The sequence below is a fragment of the Verticillium alfalfae genome, genomic scaffold (genome assembly GCF_000150825.1).
Source record: "Verticillium alfalfae VaMs.102 supercont1.3 genomic scaffold, whole genome shotgun sequence".
NCBI lineage: Eukaryota > Fungi > Ascomycota > Sordariomycetes > Glomerellales > Plectosphaerellaceae > Verticillium > Verticillium alfalfae.
The window spans coordinates 1,405,848-1,420,512 of record NW_003315036.1 but is presented as its reverse complement, the minus strand read 5'-3'; the positions used below and the strand labels follow the sequence as shown (position 1 = coordinate 1,420,512).

Below are 14,665 nucleotides of genomic sequence, written 5' to 3'. Positions count from 1 at the left end.
CTTGCCACCACGACCTGGTCGGTTTCGCGCGATGCATCACAGACTTTGTCACGTTCATGTACATTACAGATGTATGGGTTGACCCGGCACAACAGGGCAAGGGTCTCGGCACATGACTCGTCAACTGCGTGCAAGAGGTGGTTGAGGCCATGCCCGCCTCCGGAAAAGCCTGCTCTTCTACCGGTGATTGGCGCGCGATCGGTCCCCCTTTTATGAGAAGTTGATGGGCATGGCGGGTGGTGGATTCACAGCCAGGTGAAGGGCTCGCCGTCATGGAGAGGAAGGGCAGAGGCCACCCCAGTTATGGCCGGCCCGGCACCAGCTACAATTGAGAGGAGGATGAGACCCGCCATTGACTAGTCGGGTGAAGATGAGTAGGCATCCTGTACAGTACACATACACCCCTCAACCAATGCAGAGGGAACAGTTTTCTTGATGGCACGAACCCTGAATTTGTCATGTCTTGCCCGTATGTCTTTTGGCCTGATCCCCGGTGATTGGCCAGCTGGCTGGAACGCTTATCTAATCAGATGATCCCCGCCCTTGGACGTCTCGGCTGATTACCGGCAGAGCCATGATGACACTTGGTCGATGATGGACCTACCCACTTGGGAAACTCGCACGCTGGCAATAGCTCCCGAAGCTGCCCTCACATCGCAGAAGCAAGTGGGGAGAGCATCATTCGTTGCCTGTGTCTTTATGTGAGCTCGAGAAAACCCTACCCGGCACCATGCGCCGTCTCCAATTCATCCTGCTGGCAACTGTCCAGCTCTCCGGAGCTCGCCAAGCTGGCTTCAGCATCCACGATGACCTCGTCGCCTATCCACAGTACGAAGTCGTCTTTTCCGAAACCTTCATTTCTCAAAAGGAAGCCGATGCGCTGTTGCATCACGCGAATCCCCACTCGACCTACGCGGCCGAATTCTCCTCCCAGTCCGATCTCTCCCAACAGGTGCAAGAAGCAAGGGACGACGAAGGACCGAAAAGCCACGATGTGCAGGAGACGTATGCGCTCATGCACATGGCGCCGTCGAAGTACCTGTGCTCCATACCGATCCTCGAACCCGCGGGCCCCGAGAATAAGACGGCCAACGACCTGGCGAAGCAGGAAGAGGCACGCGAGCTCGCGAGGGCCTCGGCTGCCGGCTGGGACCTCATCAACGAGCTCGACGGCACGTGTCTCTACTACATGTCCGGGTGGTGGAGCTACCGCTTCTGCTACAACCGCGAGATTCTGCAGTTCCACGCGCTGCCGCTGATGCCCAACGGCGAGCCCCCGCTGCGCGACCCCAACACGCTCGAGTTTGTCCTCGGGCGCGGCCCCAAGGATGCCGACGAGCCCGCGGGACACGGCTCGACGAACGAGAAGGCCGCGGCGGCGGCGACGACGACGACAACGGACCTGCAGGTGAAAGGCGATCAGCGCTACCTCGTGCAGCGTCTCGACCGCGGCACCATCTGCGACCTGACGGGCCGCGAGCGCACGATTGAGATTCAATACCACTGCATGCCGGGCCTCAAGAGCGACCGCATCGGCTGGATCAAGGAGGTCACGACGTGCGCCTACCTCATGGTCGTCAACACGCCCCGCCTCTGCAACGACGTGGCCTTTTTGCCGCCGAAGCAGACGAGCGCCAACCCCATCAGCTGCCGCCTCATCCTCGACACGAGCGACCCCGAGGCCAGCGCCGCGTGGCACCGGCGCAAGACGCTTGAGGCCGAGGCGTCCATGGTTCACGGCGAGCGCGGCGGCGGCAGCGGCGACGCGCGCTTTGCGGAAAACGCGCGGCCGGATCTCGACTCGGAGTCGTTCCGTAAGCAGGAGCCCGTCACGGTCGGCGGGGTCCTCGTCGGCGGGCGCAAGGTGCTCAGCGAGGCGGACGAGGAGGGCAAGCCGCCAGCGGTGTTGAAGCCGCCGCATAACTTTCTGCCCAACAAGGCGCAGGCGGGCAAGCCAAAGGCTCCGGGGGCGGGGGCGGGGGCGGGGGCGGCGGCAGACGAGGCCGAAGCGTACGAAACGGAGACGATCGCATCACGAAAGCACAAGGCCGAGGGCGGCGAGCTCTGGATCCTCTCGGACGAGGAGCTCGAGGAGCTGGACCTCAGCCCCGAGACGGTGGAGGACATGCGGCAGGAGATTGAGAAGCTCGCGGGCGACAAGGGCTGGAAGCTCGAGGTGGTGGAGGCGCCAGGCGAGGCCAGGGAGCTGCGCGGCTACGTTGACGACGACGAAGATGATGCCAAGGCCAAGGCGAGGGCGAAAGCCAAGGCGGCCGGCAAAAAGGGGCCCGATGCCGATGAAGAGGACGTTGCGGGCAGCGAAGAGCAATTTTACGGAGACTGGTGATTTTCATTATCGTTGCTGTTGCTGTACGAGGTAGACAGTACCAAGCTTGCAGGAGGGGGGGGCGCTTCTGGCTAGCATCGGCGTTACGGTTTGGGTTCGAAATGGAAGTTGTCACGATGTGGCTGTTGATGTGCATGACGTGACATTGACACACAGGTTCGGCATTTCATTCTTAGTCGCGAAGCAATTGATGTTTGAAAACCGCAGCCACATCGTCAGCGCCCAAAAGAACGTCACAAACGAACTCGGCCTCGCATCTCCTCTGAGCCGATCTCGCAACAACGTCTCGCACGCGAAGCTAGCATGACATGAGCCCTGGAAATAGTCCACCCAAACGCGGCAAGGTCCCTGGCAAGTCTCGCATTGGGGAGCCGAGTTGAGCCTCTGGCCCACATGCTGCATTGGCTTGCGGATACCTGGTCCCAGGCCACCCCCAAGTCAGCAGATACCTGGTCCCAGGCCCTCCCCTCCCCAAGTCAGCAGACCACAATCCCCCAGCAAACATCCAACACCCACAGCCAGAGAGACAAGTACCGTGATCGGCGGACGCGAGCCAAGACGTCGTGAGGCAGCGCTGATTGGCCTCCCCCGCATTCAACGGCATGTGTTTGCGAATCACATCTCAGACTCTTCCCCGCACTTTTTTCGTTTGAGCTGATGAAGAGGCGACGAGACGAACAGGCGGCGGGCAGGGTTTGAATCCGGTCGCCTTGACAGTACATTGACAGTACATAGTACAGTTTGCCGTTGGCCGTCCTCGTGGATGACCTGACCACCTCGTGGCGACCTGGGTCCAGTACAGCAGCAAAAACAGCAACAACAGCTACAGCAGCTACAGCAGGCGCGCACGGAAAGAGGGGCCAACTCCACTGTCGACCTCCCCCCCCCCCTCATTATCACATCGCCCAATTCCTCGCTGATACCTACCTCGTCCTTCCCCATCAATCCACCTACGAACCCCCCCCCCTACCTATCCATCCCATCGCAACGAGAGGCCCACCGATCACATAGGGCCGTACACCGCAAAAGTCAAAGTCCGCAGTTGCTGTCGTCCGTCTCAGATTGCCTGTCCATTCCTCATCCCTGCGTCATGCTCCGCGATGGACGACGCACAGGATACACCGAGAAATGTAGCGACGACGACGACGACGACAACAACAACGACGAGCAGCGACTCGGCCGACGCTGCCTTTTCCAGGGCCAATTCTGTCGACCCTCACGATGAGTCCTCTTCGCCCGGAAAAACGAGGAAGACGCAGCAGCCAAAGAGAACCGTGTGCGATCACTGCCGCCGGAGACGTATGTTTGTCCCATCCGCTGCCTTCACTTCTTCACCTTGACTCGTCGTCCCCTGCCTCACGTCGAACTCTGCCATACGTCCTTCGTCTGCTTCCCTTCCCACTCTTGGCGCTCCATCATCACCTCTCTTGGCCCATGTTGTCCTGACCCCCAATGTCCATGAGCTTTCGTGCCATTCTCCCCCTCCCCAGCAGACTACGCCCCGGCCAGTCTGTATGTCGCCTTCATGGTATCTCTCACAAACTTGCCTTTCCCCCCTCACCTCGCTCACCCCTCTCTCTCTCACACCACCCTTGACCACGCCTCGCGGCCTGGTTCTTGCCTTCCTACAGCCACATACTCCCATCATCATGACCACCCACAAGCGCACATGCTAACGCCACCTCAGGAATCCGGTGCGATGGCAAATACCCTTGTGAGCAGTGCCTGAACGCCGCTCTCACCTGCAAGCGCGACCATGTTCCCAAGAAGAGGGGTCCCAAACGTGGCCATGGCCGGGTCATCAACGAGCTGCGAGCCAAGGACACCTTTCCGGGCCAGCTATCTCTCGAAGGCGGAGGAGTGGGAGGTCAAGGCTCCCAGGACAATCCCACAGAGTATGTGCGCCGTCGACTCTCCGCCGCCTGTCCGCCCCTGAGCTTCGATCCGTCCATGAGCGACTCGTCGGCCAACCCCTCTGCTGCGCCGTCGGCCGCCAACAGCCCGCCTCAGTTCTGGGCCACCCTCACCTCCAACCCCGGCCACAATGTGCCCGAGCCGCGGAGCGCCTTCTCGAGCGACGACTATCGTCCCAACAGCCGGAGTTACCTCTACATGGTGCCACAGTGTGTCGAGCTCTACTACGAGCACATCTACCCCATCATGCCGCTGCTGTACATGCCCGCCATCCGCCAAACCATCGCCCGCCCCATGACGCCCTCGGAGAAGAACCTCATCTACGCCCTGTGCGCGCTCACGTCCATGCACATGTCAGGCAAGAGCATCGAGGCCCCGGGCCCGCCTTCGTGGGAGGTCGCCGGTCGCTTCTTCCTCGACGAGTGCATCTCGGTGCGGCAGTCGTACGACTTCCTCGAGGACCTGTCGCTCTCTGCCGTCATCTCATCGTTCTACCTGTCGACGTCCTTTTTCGAGATCAACCAGTCTCGAAAGTCGTGGCACTATCTCCGCGAGGCTCTGAACAACGCACAGGATCTCGGCCTCCAGAACGACTCGACCTACTATGGCCTCAGCCCGGAAGACACACTCTGCAGACAGCGCGTCTTCTGGATTCTCTTCGTCACGGAACGGTATGTTTTCTGTAGTTGATGGCCGACTTGGTATCCCAGGGCATCACTGACGATATTGCAGCTCCTTTGCCATCCTTCGCAACAAACCCATCACATTCAAGCAAACCCCTTCGCTCCCTTCAACACGCCACTCGTACGAATCCCCCGACATCCACGCCGGCTTCCTCCAGCTCGTCTCGTCGTACACGCCCCTCGACGAGTCCTTCGTCACTGCCTGGAACGAAGGCTCCGACCCCCGTGTCAGCGCCGCCACCTTTGTCGCGCTCCAGAACCTCCTCGCCCTGCCGCCCATCTTCCTGCGGCCCCGCTCCCCGACGTCGCTCTTCGCCGGCAGCACCGACCCCTCGACGCCCGAGCCGACCGACATCCAGAAGGCCGACCTGCTCGTGACGCAACAGTGGCTGCGTCTGATCGTCTGGCAGTCGTCGATGCGGCAGCAGCTCCTCTCGTGGACGAACCCCGCCGACGCACCCGACCCCAACGCGCCCCCGAACAGCATGTGCTTCTCCTTTCCCCTCTCCGTCGCCCGCGACACGGCCGCCATCCTGGCGTCGCTGCCGCCGAAGGCGGTCGAGGTGCACGGCATGGGCATCATGGAGAAGATTTTCGAGATTGGCACCTGGTGCGTCAACGTCCTCGGCGCCTGCGAGAGCGTCGGCTTCGCGCCCGGCGGCATGGACCTGACGGCCGGCGACCTGGGCGTGCTGAACACGGGCCGCCGCAGCTCGAGCAAGGACCCCATAGAGTTCTTCGTCCGCACGCTGAGCGCCAGCCCCAACAGGAAGGGTGCAGTTTGCCGAGAAGCTGCTCAAGGCCGCGGCGAGAACCAGGCTGCATGCGCGTCGCGCTGAGCCCGGCGTCGGCGCGGGCTCGGCGAGGTGCCGCCCGACTGGAGGGACGAAGATGCTAGGCGAGGTCGTCGACGAGGGCGTCACGCTCAAGGAGGAGGAGATGATGGTGGCCGCCGGCATGGGCGACTTGGACCTCGCCGGTGCCGTGGATGTGCCAAAGCATGGGCCTCGGCATCATGCCCGTTGACATGGCGGCGGCGGCGGCGGCGGCAGCGGCAGCAACCGCGGGCGGGCTCCGCGGCGACAGCGTCGACCTGACGAGCCCGCTGACCATGACGACGAGCCACAGCTACTCGGACATGGCGTCCGCCATGGGCATGACGGGCCTGTCAGACTGGTCCGAATGGAGCCCCGAGACGGGCGGCGGCGACGAGGCGGCGGCGGCCTTTGCCGCCGAGGACGGGACGGGGCTCGCGCACGTCGTGAGCCGGAGCTCGGCGGGCGACGGCAACGAGAACGGGTACGTACAGGACGACGGCCGGGGTCAGGGTCGGGGACATCATGGCCTTGTCGGTGTTTGGTAGGCGCTCTTCTGGGAGGGCTGGGTTTGGCATAGGGACTTTCTGGTGGGGGACGCAGGTTGGCTTCGGCATGTGCTCTTGACGCTTTGTGGGAATACTTCATTTTGTTTTGTGTGAGGGACATATTTTGTGAGGGACATTGGGACGAGGGGCACGCATAATGGGTGTATATGGAATCTACGGTATGTGGTTGGCGTTGTATGTATGCGAAATGTCACATCTCCAACTGGAGACTGTTTGTTGTACGAAGGACAAGGAAGGAAGCAAAGAATATCATTCACAAGTACATTCTTTTGGGTCTGCTGGTCAACAATTCGTTCCGTTGTCACGCCAGGTCTAACCTCGCCTTCCACAAAGGCTTTGGAGTTGAAGTCTGAAAATGAAGATTGTGCACCCAATGCCGATGACCAACATCCCAACAGTGACAGGAGCAGCGAATGAATGAGATATACCAAGCATGCTCGAGCTTACTTCACTCTGGTGACATGTGTCTCGAGCACCATAGCAAACCTACGAAAAGCATCCAAACGCCATGCTGCAGCCGCCGTGTAGAAGCCGATTTGTGGAGAGAATCGACTCCAGCCATTATAGTCCGCCGCCGGCACTGCCGACCAAACCATCCGCGAAAAGGGAGCAACAATACGAACGTTCTAGCCCGAGAACGTCATTTCTAAGCAAGATTAGGCGCGTTGTGAGACGGATGAGATGGCGTCGTCGACCTTCCACGGGTTTCATAGAAGGAAACACCGTCCGGATGGGAAACTAAACAATCAACAGACAAGGTAAGAGGAATAAGGCCCCTAGTCTACTCTGGAAATGTTATGGGATTGTTGTCTGGTCCGGGCAATTTCCATACGTCGCGGGCTGACTGGAGAAATGCAAGGGGCGCGAAGTGCATTCATCGTCCGTGGGGGCACGTGTGCCTGTCCATACCAGCATTGTATACAACGTGGTTGTCGTCTGGTACAACATGAGGTTCCGTGAAAGTCTGCACAGCCCCAGGCAATCCAGGAAGCCCTCCATCCGGTACAGTCAGGTGGTTTGGGGTAACAAATGCAAATGTAAGGCTGCACACAGGGTTGCGCACCCGGGATATTCTGTTGGAGGTTTGGGGCTGGCCGTCTCGAGTGTGCTTCGGCAAATTAGGCTTCGGCAGGGTCACGTAGCGTTGCGGGTGAAGCGATGGCTACTACTCGACACGGTCACTCGCCGCGATCTGCAACATAAGCTTGCGCCTAATTGTCAGTGGTCGCAAAAGTCCACTTTGTGAGAAACAACGAGCGATGAACTGTCAACGACGGCGTCGCGGATTGAGCGTCGCTCGCACCAGCAACGACTCATGCATTCCGGCCCCCGTCTGCTGTTGGCTGCGCTGACCGCCAAACTGACCGCCAAGCCACGCTGCGCGGCGGATCAGGCGCCTGTAGGCCAGGCGATGGTGAGGGCTGGAATGCAGCGAATGCCAAATGGCAACGTGGTCGCCGAACATGTTGTCAAAGCTTGCGGCAAGCACTTTAGACCCCTGCGCTCGTGACTGGCACCCTGGAAATCGAACAAGACGCATCTGTCCACCCTTCCGACCGACGCAATGATATCTGAGGATGCCTGCAAGAGGATATTGGAAGAGTTCCGTGAGGCAGCAGACATACAGAAAAATCGGCTCCAGGGACGGCTTAACAAGCGTCAGCGTCGGAGAGGCCGCGGCTAGGGTTTCGAACCCGAAACTTGGCTTCCTGACTGACGGTCCTCCCTGGCTGCGTGACTGACGAGGGAGAAGGACGGCGCCGAACAGGTGTGCCCGGATCGAGGGAGACCATGGTGGGGGTAGACGCGGGCTCCCCCCTTCCAATGAAGCGAACGCCGTGCAGTGCAGCTGGTTCTACGACTTCCTGCACGTGGTGCTGTTCGCATTTCCACCTGGGCATCTAGCTCGATCGGGCGTGTCAGTCAAAAGTCATGCATGGATAGAAAGGAGCGAGACTCCAGTGTCAAGGGCCTGGTTCACGACGGATGTCCGTTCGTTTGACTTTGACTCCCTTTCTCCTGAGAATCATTCGAATTTGGTGTGACGGGGCGGCATTTCGCTGGCGCGTTCTCGCGGATCACATCCCCGGGGGAGGGGGGCTCCAAGCCAGGGGCGGTCGCGTTCCCGTCTCGTTGGAGAGGAAGCTGATTGGGCTGGAGGGTGAAGGATGTTGACGAAGCAGGGGTCATGGTGAAGCGAATCGAGCGACTGCAGGGCCAATTTGGTCGGAGGAGGTTGGGTGTCTTGGGGTGTGACGAAGCGATGAGGAGGTATTTCCTGTTAGCGACCCGGCCTGATTGCCGATCCGTTCTTGGGCCGACTTTGGATTGAGCGGCGAGTGGCCATCGCGTGCTGAAGAAAAAAGGAAGAGAAAATGGGGGACGATGCAAGGAAATATCAGTGGAAAACTGTCGAGTTGGATAATGCAGTAGAATACAAACGATACATGCGAGGGTCTGGACATGTCCGGTGGACAAGTAGGAGCCTGTGAAGATTATTGCCGGTCATGGAAGGAGGACTAGTCGTTCCTGCCTAACAGGTGCCGAGATACTTCAGATTTGAATCTTTCAAGGCAGTGATGGGTGGTGGGATTGGAAGGAGCAAAAGGGACAGGAAGGGCAGGAAGAGCTAGCGGGCTGGACGGGAGGGTCCGTTGCGGGCGGCCCCTTCCCTATGCCTCTTGTTGAAGCTACCTTACCTACGTTGGCTGAGAAGTCGCCCTAAAATGGAGAATGGAGGGGGGGCCAAGGGAAGGCACGAGAGGCCCGGCCAAGCCCAACTTGCCTCCCATCCGCACTAACACCAGTGACATGGACATAAGGTACCTACAGTAGAGCGGGTAGGTGCCTGTAGCTGACCAACGCAACGCTAATGCTGCACAACAAACCACAACGCCCACACACAGCCCAAGCACAATTGGCGGGCAAGAAGGAAAGAAGCACAACTGGCGAGACGACAGACTCCAATGAGCAACGACATCGTCGTGCCGGGCGTCACTTCGTTTCGTTTCATCTCGCTGGAAGCAGACGGCACCCAAGTGGAGGTCCCTTCCTGGCTGCCTCTCCTTTCCGTCTCTCTGTCTCTCTGTCTCTCTATCTCTGTCTCTGTCTCCCTCTCCCTCCATCTTCTCGCCCATCTCCTCCTCCCACCTACCCAACAAGCCCTCTTCCTTTTCCTGCATCCTCCTGTAGAGACGCGCCGCCCTTTCGCTCGCGTCCTGCTTCCTTCTATTTCGACCTTCCACCGTCTCTTTCTCTTCCCCACCAGGCGCTGACTGAACTGGGCTGGCGACCTCCCGAGACACGATCCACGACCGCAGCCCAAGTTAGATTCTTCTCCCTTCAGTCGACCCGGCCGGTGAGCTGTGACGTACCTACGAGCCGACACCCTCCCAGAGTCTCTCCCCTCCGCCCCCCCTTACTGCGCGTCGCAGGAACGCTGATGCCCACTGCCGCCCTGTTGCCCGGCATCCGTGCCAGCACTCGTCTCTTGATGCCCCTGTCTGCAATCACCGCTGCGCCGACCATCACACCCCAGACAGATGCCTGTCTGTTGTAATCTTTCCTGTTCCCAGCGTGGCCATCGGCCGCTCTCTTTTCTTTTCTTCATCTGCCACTACTAGGAACCGCTTCCTGTCGCCATTCGTCGAGGGCCACGCTCCCTTTCGTCACCCAACAGTAGACATCAGACATCAGACAGACATCACCATCTCGGTGCCGCAAACGAGGACTGAAACGTGAACACCGACCACGGCGGAAAGCAGGCTCACCAACTGCAATTGGCATCCTCGGCTCGGCCATATACTTTCCACATTCATCATCATTTATTCATTGTTTGAGCGAACACGGCTTGCGCATAGCCTCTAATCGACGCAACACATGCCACTCGCCCAGGCCCAAAGTCCTAACCAGGTTCAGCCCTGCTCGCTTGTCATAACGTCCTCCACTATACCATCATAGCGTCCTCGCCTTTCTCCGACGCGCCTGGTCACGTCTCCCGCGCTCGTGCAGTCCCATTAGGGATTACCCATACTCGCTTCTTTTCAAAAGAAGGCTGCCGCCGGATACACGCTTTTCACTCCACTCCCTTAAACAAGCATTATCCCGTCCTGCTGGCCCCGAACTGCATTGACGGACGATACTGCGTTGAACAACACACTCGACGCCCCCTCCACATCCGACCCAACGGTAAACCTTCAGCACAAACAGAAAACGCCGACGGCGGCCCCCGTCGAGTGTGCACATGGACGGCTCAAATTCAGCAGCAGCCCGCGAGAGGCCGCGCCCGCCTTCTGCCTACTCACGCGCCCCGTCACGAGCCTCCACCAACGCCTCCCACATCAGGATGTCCTCGCAGAGGCCCAGTAGCTTCGAATTCCCACCTTGCCACGGCCCCACCCTCCCCGGACCCTCCCTCAGCCGCCCACCCATGGGGTCCCATCGGGAACCACCACCACTGCTTGCCCCCGGCAGCCCCCCGAATACCCAGAATCACAACCAACCATGCCAAAATTAGCGTCCGAATTCGGGAACATCGAGTTCCCCTGCAAGGAAAGGATTACAGAGGAGGAGAAAAAGAGGCGGACGGCGCTGCCGCCGCCAGGTTTGGCTGAAGAAGATGGCTTGCTGCTGCTGAACCCCCAACTCGAACGGGCCCAAAGCTCGCCTGGTGAAGGCAGGGGTCGGCTGATGGGACGGTCGGGCCAGGCTTCCAGGCGGCAAGTTTCAGAAACTCAAGCAAGAAAGAAGGGGCATGGGTGTCAAGGGAAATGGGAAGCTTGGTGAAGAAAATTCCAAGCGCCAGACCACAATCACATGGAGGCCAGGCGTCATGGCTAACCTTCCTATAGACTGTTTCAACGCTGCACAAACAAAACTTCGACCTAAAACTCGAACTATATCACCGCCGAGAACGCCAAACGACCCTGGAGGAGAAGGTGGAACAGCTTGCCTCTGAAAAGGAGCAGTTGGAGGAAGTCAACGACAGACTGCTGGAGGAGCTGGAAAAACGGGACAAGGCTGTGCAAGAGGCTGTTCAGATGATTGTGCTTCTCGAGGCTCGGGTCGAGAAGCTCGTGGAAGAAAGAGAAATGGTGCGCCAGGTCGAGACGGCAGGCTACCTAGCCAAGATGGACGCCTCCCTCGACGCTCCCGACTCCCAAGCCTCGCACTGCCGATCTCACCCGGCTCGAGGAGGACGTCAGGAAGCTCAGTCGTATGCCCGAGTTTTGTGTCTGAAAGCACAGAAACAACAGCAAACCTACGCAACGTCTACCTCGGTACTAGGGGTAACCTTACTCTACCGAAATTGACGGAAGGACTGGCGGACACCGATCCAGGAAGAGCTGGCATGGTGAGCCCCAAGTCTTAGCGTTCTGAGCGAGAGCTCCTTCGCCAGCATCTACGGTGAGAAGGAGAGTGACGATCGATATCTGCAGAACGATATCGAAGGCGTACGGCCACAGGCGGCCCCCCGAGCGTACTCGAATCCCGCTGGCTTAGCATCGACGCCGCGATCACGAACCGTCACGCCCAGCCCGTGGCCCACGCTCCGGCTCCTTTTCGCGAAGCGGATCTGGTCAGTACCAATCCATAACCGACGTCATCGAGCAGAGCTCTCCTCTGCAGAGGCTGGAACGCCTGGAAGGGTACGCCTCGAACGGTGCGTCTCCGTCGACTGACAAGGTGGCCCGCACACGATCCCAATCGCAAAGCAAGACAAAACAAGAGAAACGTGAGGCCTTGCGGAGAGTCATGACTGATGCCCCTTCCCCGAACGGGCGCTCTCATTTCGACCAGGCTCTTCCACCCACACCAGATACCATTTCGACCTCGACCCTGCGCCGTTTCAAGAACTCTAGCGGCGACACCCTGGTGCAGCAACCAAACACAACAACAAACGAGCGCAGCTTTCTTGCTTCGTCATCGCAGAGGGCAGGAGAGAAACCAGAGCCAGTGGCTGAGCATAATGGTGGAGCGCCGATTATGCCTCCTTCAGCTACGACAACACGCTATGAAGCAGACTTTGCTCATCATGGGCACGGGCGGCCGCTCAAGCCTCAGCCCCGCCCTAGATCCGCGGACGAATCGACCATCTCCCACAGGAGGAGTAAAGCTTGGCTGCAGGAAAATGGCGATGAAGACGACAATGCGTCCATCATGTCCCTCGAGTCGAGCCTTGATATTTGGATGCAACAAGGGAAGGAGCCCAAACAAGTCGGGCGGACATCCCCAGATCTTTTCGGCTTTCCAACCAAGACTGGCGGCTGGGAGACGGACGCCATGTTTGGACCGGGAGCATCGTACGGCGGCGGAGGCGCACCTCTCTCGTGGCCGGATCCCCTCGAGGACCTCGTGCCTATTCAGCAGGCGCTCTTTGGGGGTCCCGGCGCACCGCCACCACCTAATAGGAGGTCGAGTCTGCATGCTAGGACAGGATCTGCTTCGACTTCACGACACCCCGAGCCTGTCATGGGCAAGCTGCGCAAGTCGTTCGGCCGACGACGTGATAGCACCGACAGTCAGATGCAGGCGAATGAGGCTGGGCCACATACGCCGCAGCAAACGAGTGAAAAGCAAGGGCAGGGACAAGGCCGCGGTCCATATCCACCATTCACGCGGCCGGCCACAGCAACGCCTCGCGATGGCAGGATGAAAACGCTTTGGAGACGGTCTCTCGGTGGTACTGGGTCCGCGCCACCACCCAACGCGTCGGATCTGGTGCCTGAACCTGCAGTATCCACGACGCCTACGGGGAGGCAGTCCATCAACAACGGTGTTGGCACTCCATCCTGGGTTCATCGGGCCCATATGATTGATGATGACACACGCGCTCTCGGCGCAACGCCGCCACCTATTCAGCGCCAACCACGACGAGGCAGTATGGTCGAGCACGAGGGTGCGCCGGTCTTCGACCGCGGTCCTTCAACGCCGACCATGTCAGTGGCGCCCAGCCTGCCGTCTACCCCGAGCGGCAAGGGCCCAACGACGAGTGATTCAGCCCTGGCTGGAGCTCCAGGGCCCGGAGGAGGAGGAGGAGGAGGAGCAGGAGCAGGAGGGGAGTTCCTCTAGGCAACGGCGCCGGTACCGCCGCCTGGACGAGGAGGAAGTGGCTGCCTGGTTTTGGTCGTACTAGCAGCCTCCGCAACAGGGCCGGTTGAGAGGACCGACACTCTTGCTGATGGTGCTGGTGGCTTGCAGAAGCAGAAAAAAAACACCCTCAAGATGGGAACGTCTTGGTCCGGATGTGATTACAAAAGAGGGACCTACTTTGTCGTGCTGGGACCAGTACAGCATTAGCATTATTTTGAGACTAGGCGTTATGGATGCCGACGCAACGGGCGTCACGGTGTAGCAACGGCGTTTCATCCGCTAGCAAGCAAAGCATGAATGATATTTAGGAAAGATCCGTTTTTCGCCCTCATGCAGTTTGCCATTCCGAGAAGAATGTGATCGAAATCTCGGTGCTTCTGGGTACGAGGGACAAGAGGAGTATCAAAGAAGCCTTGCCCCGCCAATGCAGGAGGTTCTTCACCGTTGCATTTTGAACATCACAATGACCGCATCAACGCCGGTCCCCGGTTGCGGACCAGAATGTCCGCAATGCCAACTTGCTTTTTGGATCATCCTGCTTGCTATACTGCAGACCTGTCTATGATGCGGCCAATAAGGAATTCCCTCTACTGAGGCACATGGATATTGTGTTGTTCAGGGTCTTCGCGTAGGACTATGTATCATTTTCCCCCTGGCTCAACTGTCTAAACCTCCCGATTCAAACATCGCGCCTGGTCTGGCCCCCAAGCACCGATGTCATCCCATGTCCCCCGCCAGGATCGCCATCGACGAATCCTGCCGACACCTTCCGAAGGACCACCGCTCACGACGAGGACATCGGCGTCAAGCTCGGAACTACCAACAACGAGACGGGCCCCGCGTCGTCAAGCTCCGGCGGCCTGCCAGGAATGTCGCAAGCAAAAGACCAAGGTGAGAGCTCTACCTAAGGCGCGAGAGCATGTCCTCGTCTGTCGAACAGAATCTGACCGTGCCCAACTTGTTTCCACGACAGTGTTCCGCCCACAGGCCGCAGTGCCTGCGCTGCCAGCGCCTCAGCAAGGCGTGCGTCTACGACACGGCGCAGCTCGAGACGCCGCGGCAGTCGCTGCGGCGCAAGCACGGCGAGCTCGAGCTGCGCAACTCCAACCTCGAGCACCTCTTTGGCTTCCTGCGCGACGCGCCCCGAGGCCGACGTCGCCCGGTGTGCTGCGCCGGGCTCAGGGAGGGCGCCGACCTCGACGCGCTCGGGGCGCACATTCGCGACGGCGACCTGCTGCTGCAGAT

At 59.5% G+C, this 14,665-nt stretch overlaps 4 protein-coding genes across 4 annotated transcripts in view; all 4 read left to right on the top strand.

Moving 5' to 3' along the window:
• Window positions 1-730: 730 nt before the first annotated feature.
• Window positions 731-2,347, top strand: VDBG_02946 (conserved hypothetical protein; the record flags this gene model as incomplete). Its single annotated transcript, XM_003006761.1, has 1 exon — window positions 731-2,347. One exon carries the CDS (start codon window positions 731-733, stop codon window positions 2,345-2,347), a length of 1,617 nt encoding a protein of 538 aa, XP_003006807.1.
• Window positions 2,348-3,872: 1,525 nt separating this feature from the next.
• Window positions 3,873-6,681, top strand: VDBG_02945 (RING-3; the record flags this gene model as incomplete). Its single annotated transcript, XM_003006760.1, has 5 exons — window positions 3,873-3,960; window positions 4,035-4,932; window positions 4,994-5,773; window positions 5,944-6,243; window positions 6,555-6,681. 5 exons carry the CDS (start codon window positions 3,873-3,875, stop codon window positions 6,679-6,681), a joined length of 2,193 nt encoding a protein of 730 aa, XP_003006806.1.
• Window positions 6,682-10,831: 4,150 nt separating this feature from the next.
• Window positions 10,832-13,399, top strand: VDBG_02944 (conserved hypothetical protein; the record flags this gene model as incomplete). Its single annotated transcript, XM_003006759.1, has 3 exons — window positions 10,832-11,050; window positions 11,179-11,607; window positions 11,831-13,399. 3 exons carry the CDS (start codon window positions 10,832-10,834, stop codon window positions 13,397-13,399), a joined length of 2,217 nt encoding a protein of 738 aa, XP_003006805.1.
• Window positions 13,400-14,134: 735 nt separating this feature from the next.
• The window catches only part of VDBG_02943 (predicted protein), a gene marked incomplete at both ends in the record, with an annotated part of 2,344 nt that continues 1,813 nt past the window's right edge, over window positions 14,135-14,665 (top strand). Inside the window, 2 exons of the mRNA XM_003006758.1 lie at window positions 14,135-14,311; window positions 14,394-14,582. Of these exons, the coding sequence (XP_003006804.1) occupies window positions 14,135-14,311; window positions 14,394-14,582 (366 nt within the window). The remainder of the gene's footprint in view (window positions 14,312-14,393; window positions 14,583-14,665) is intronic.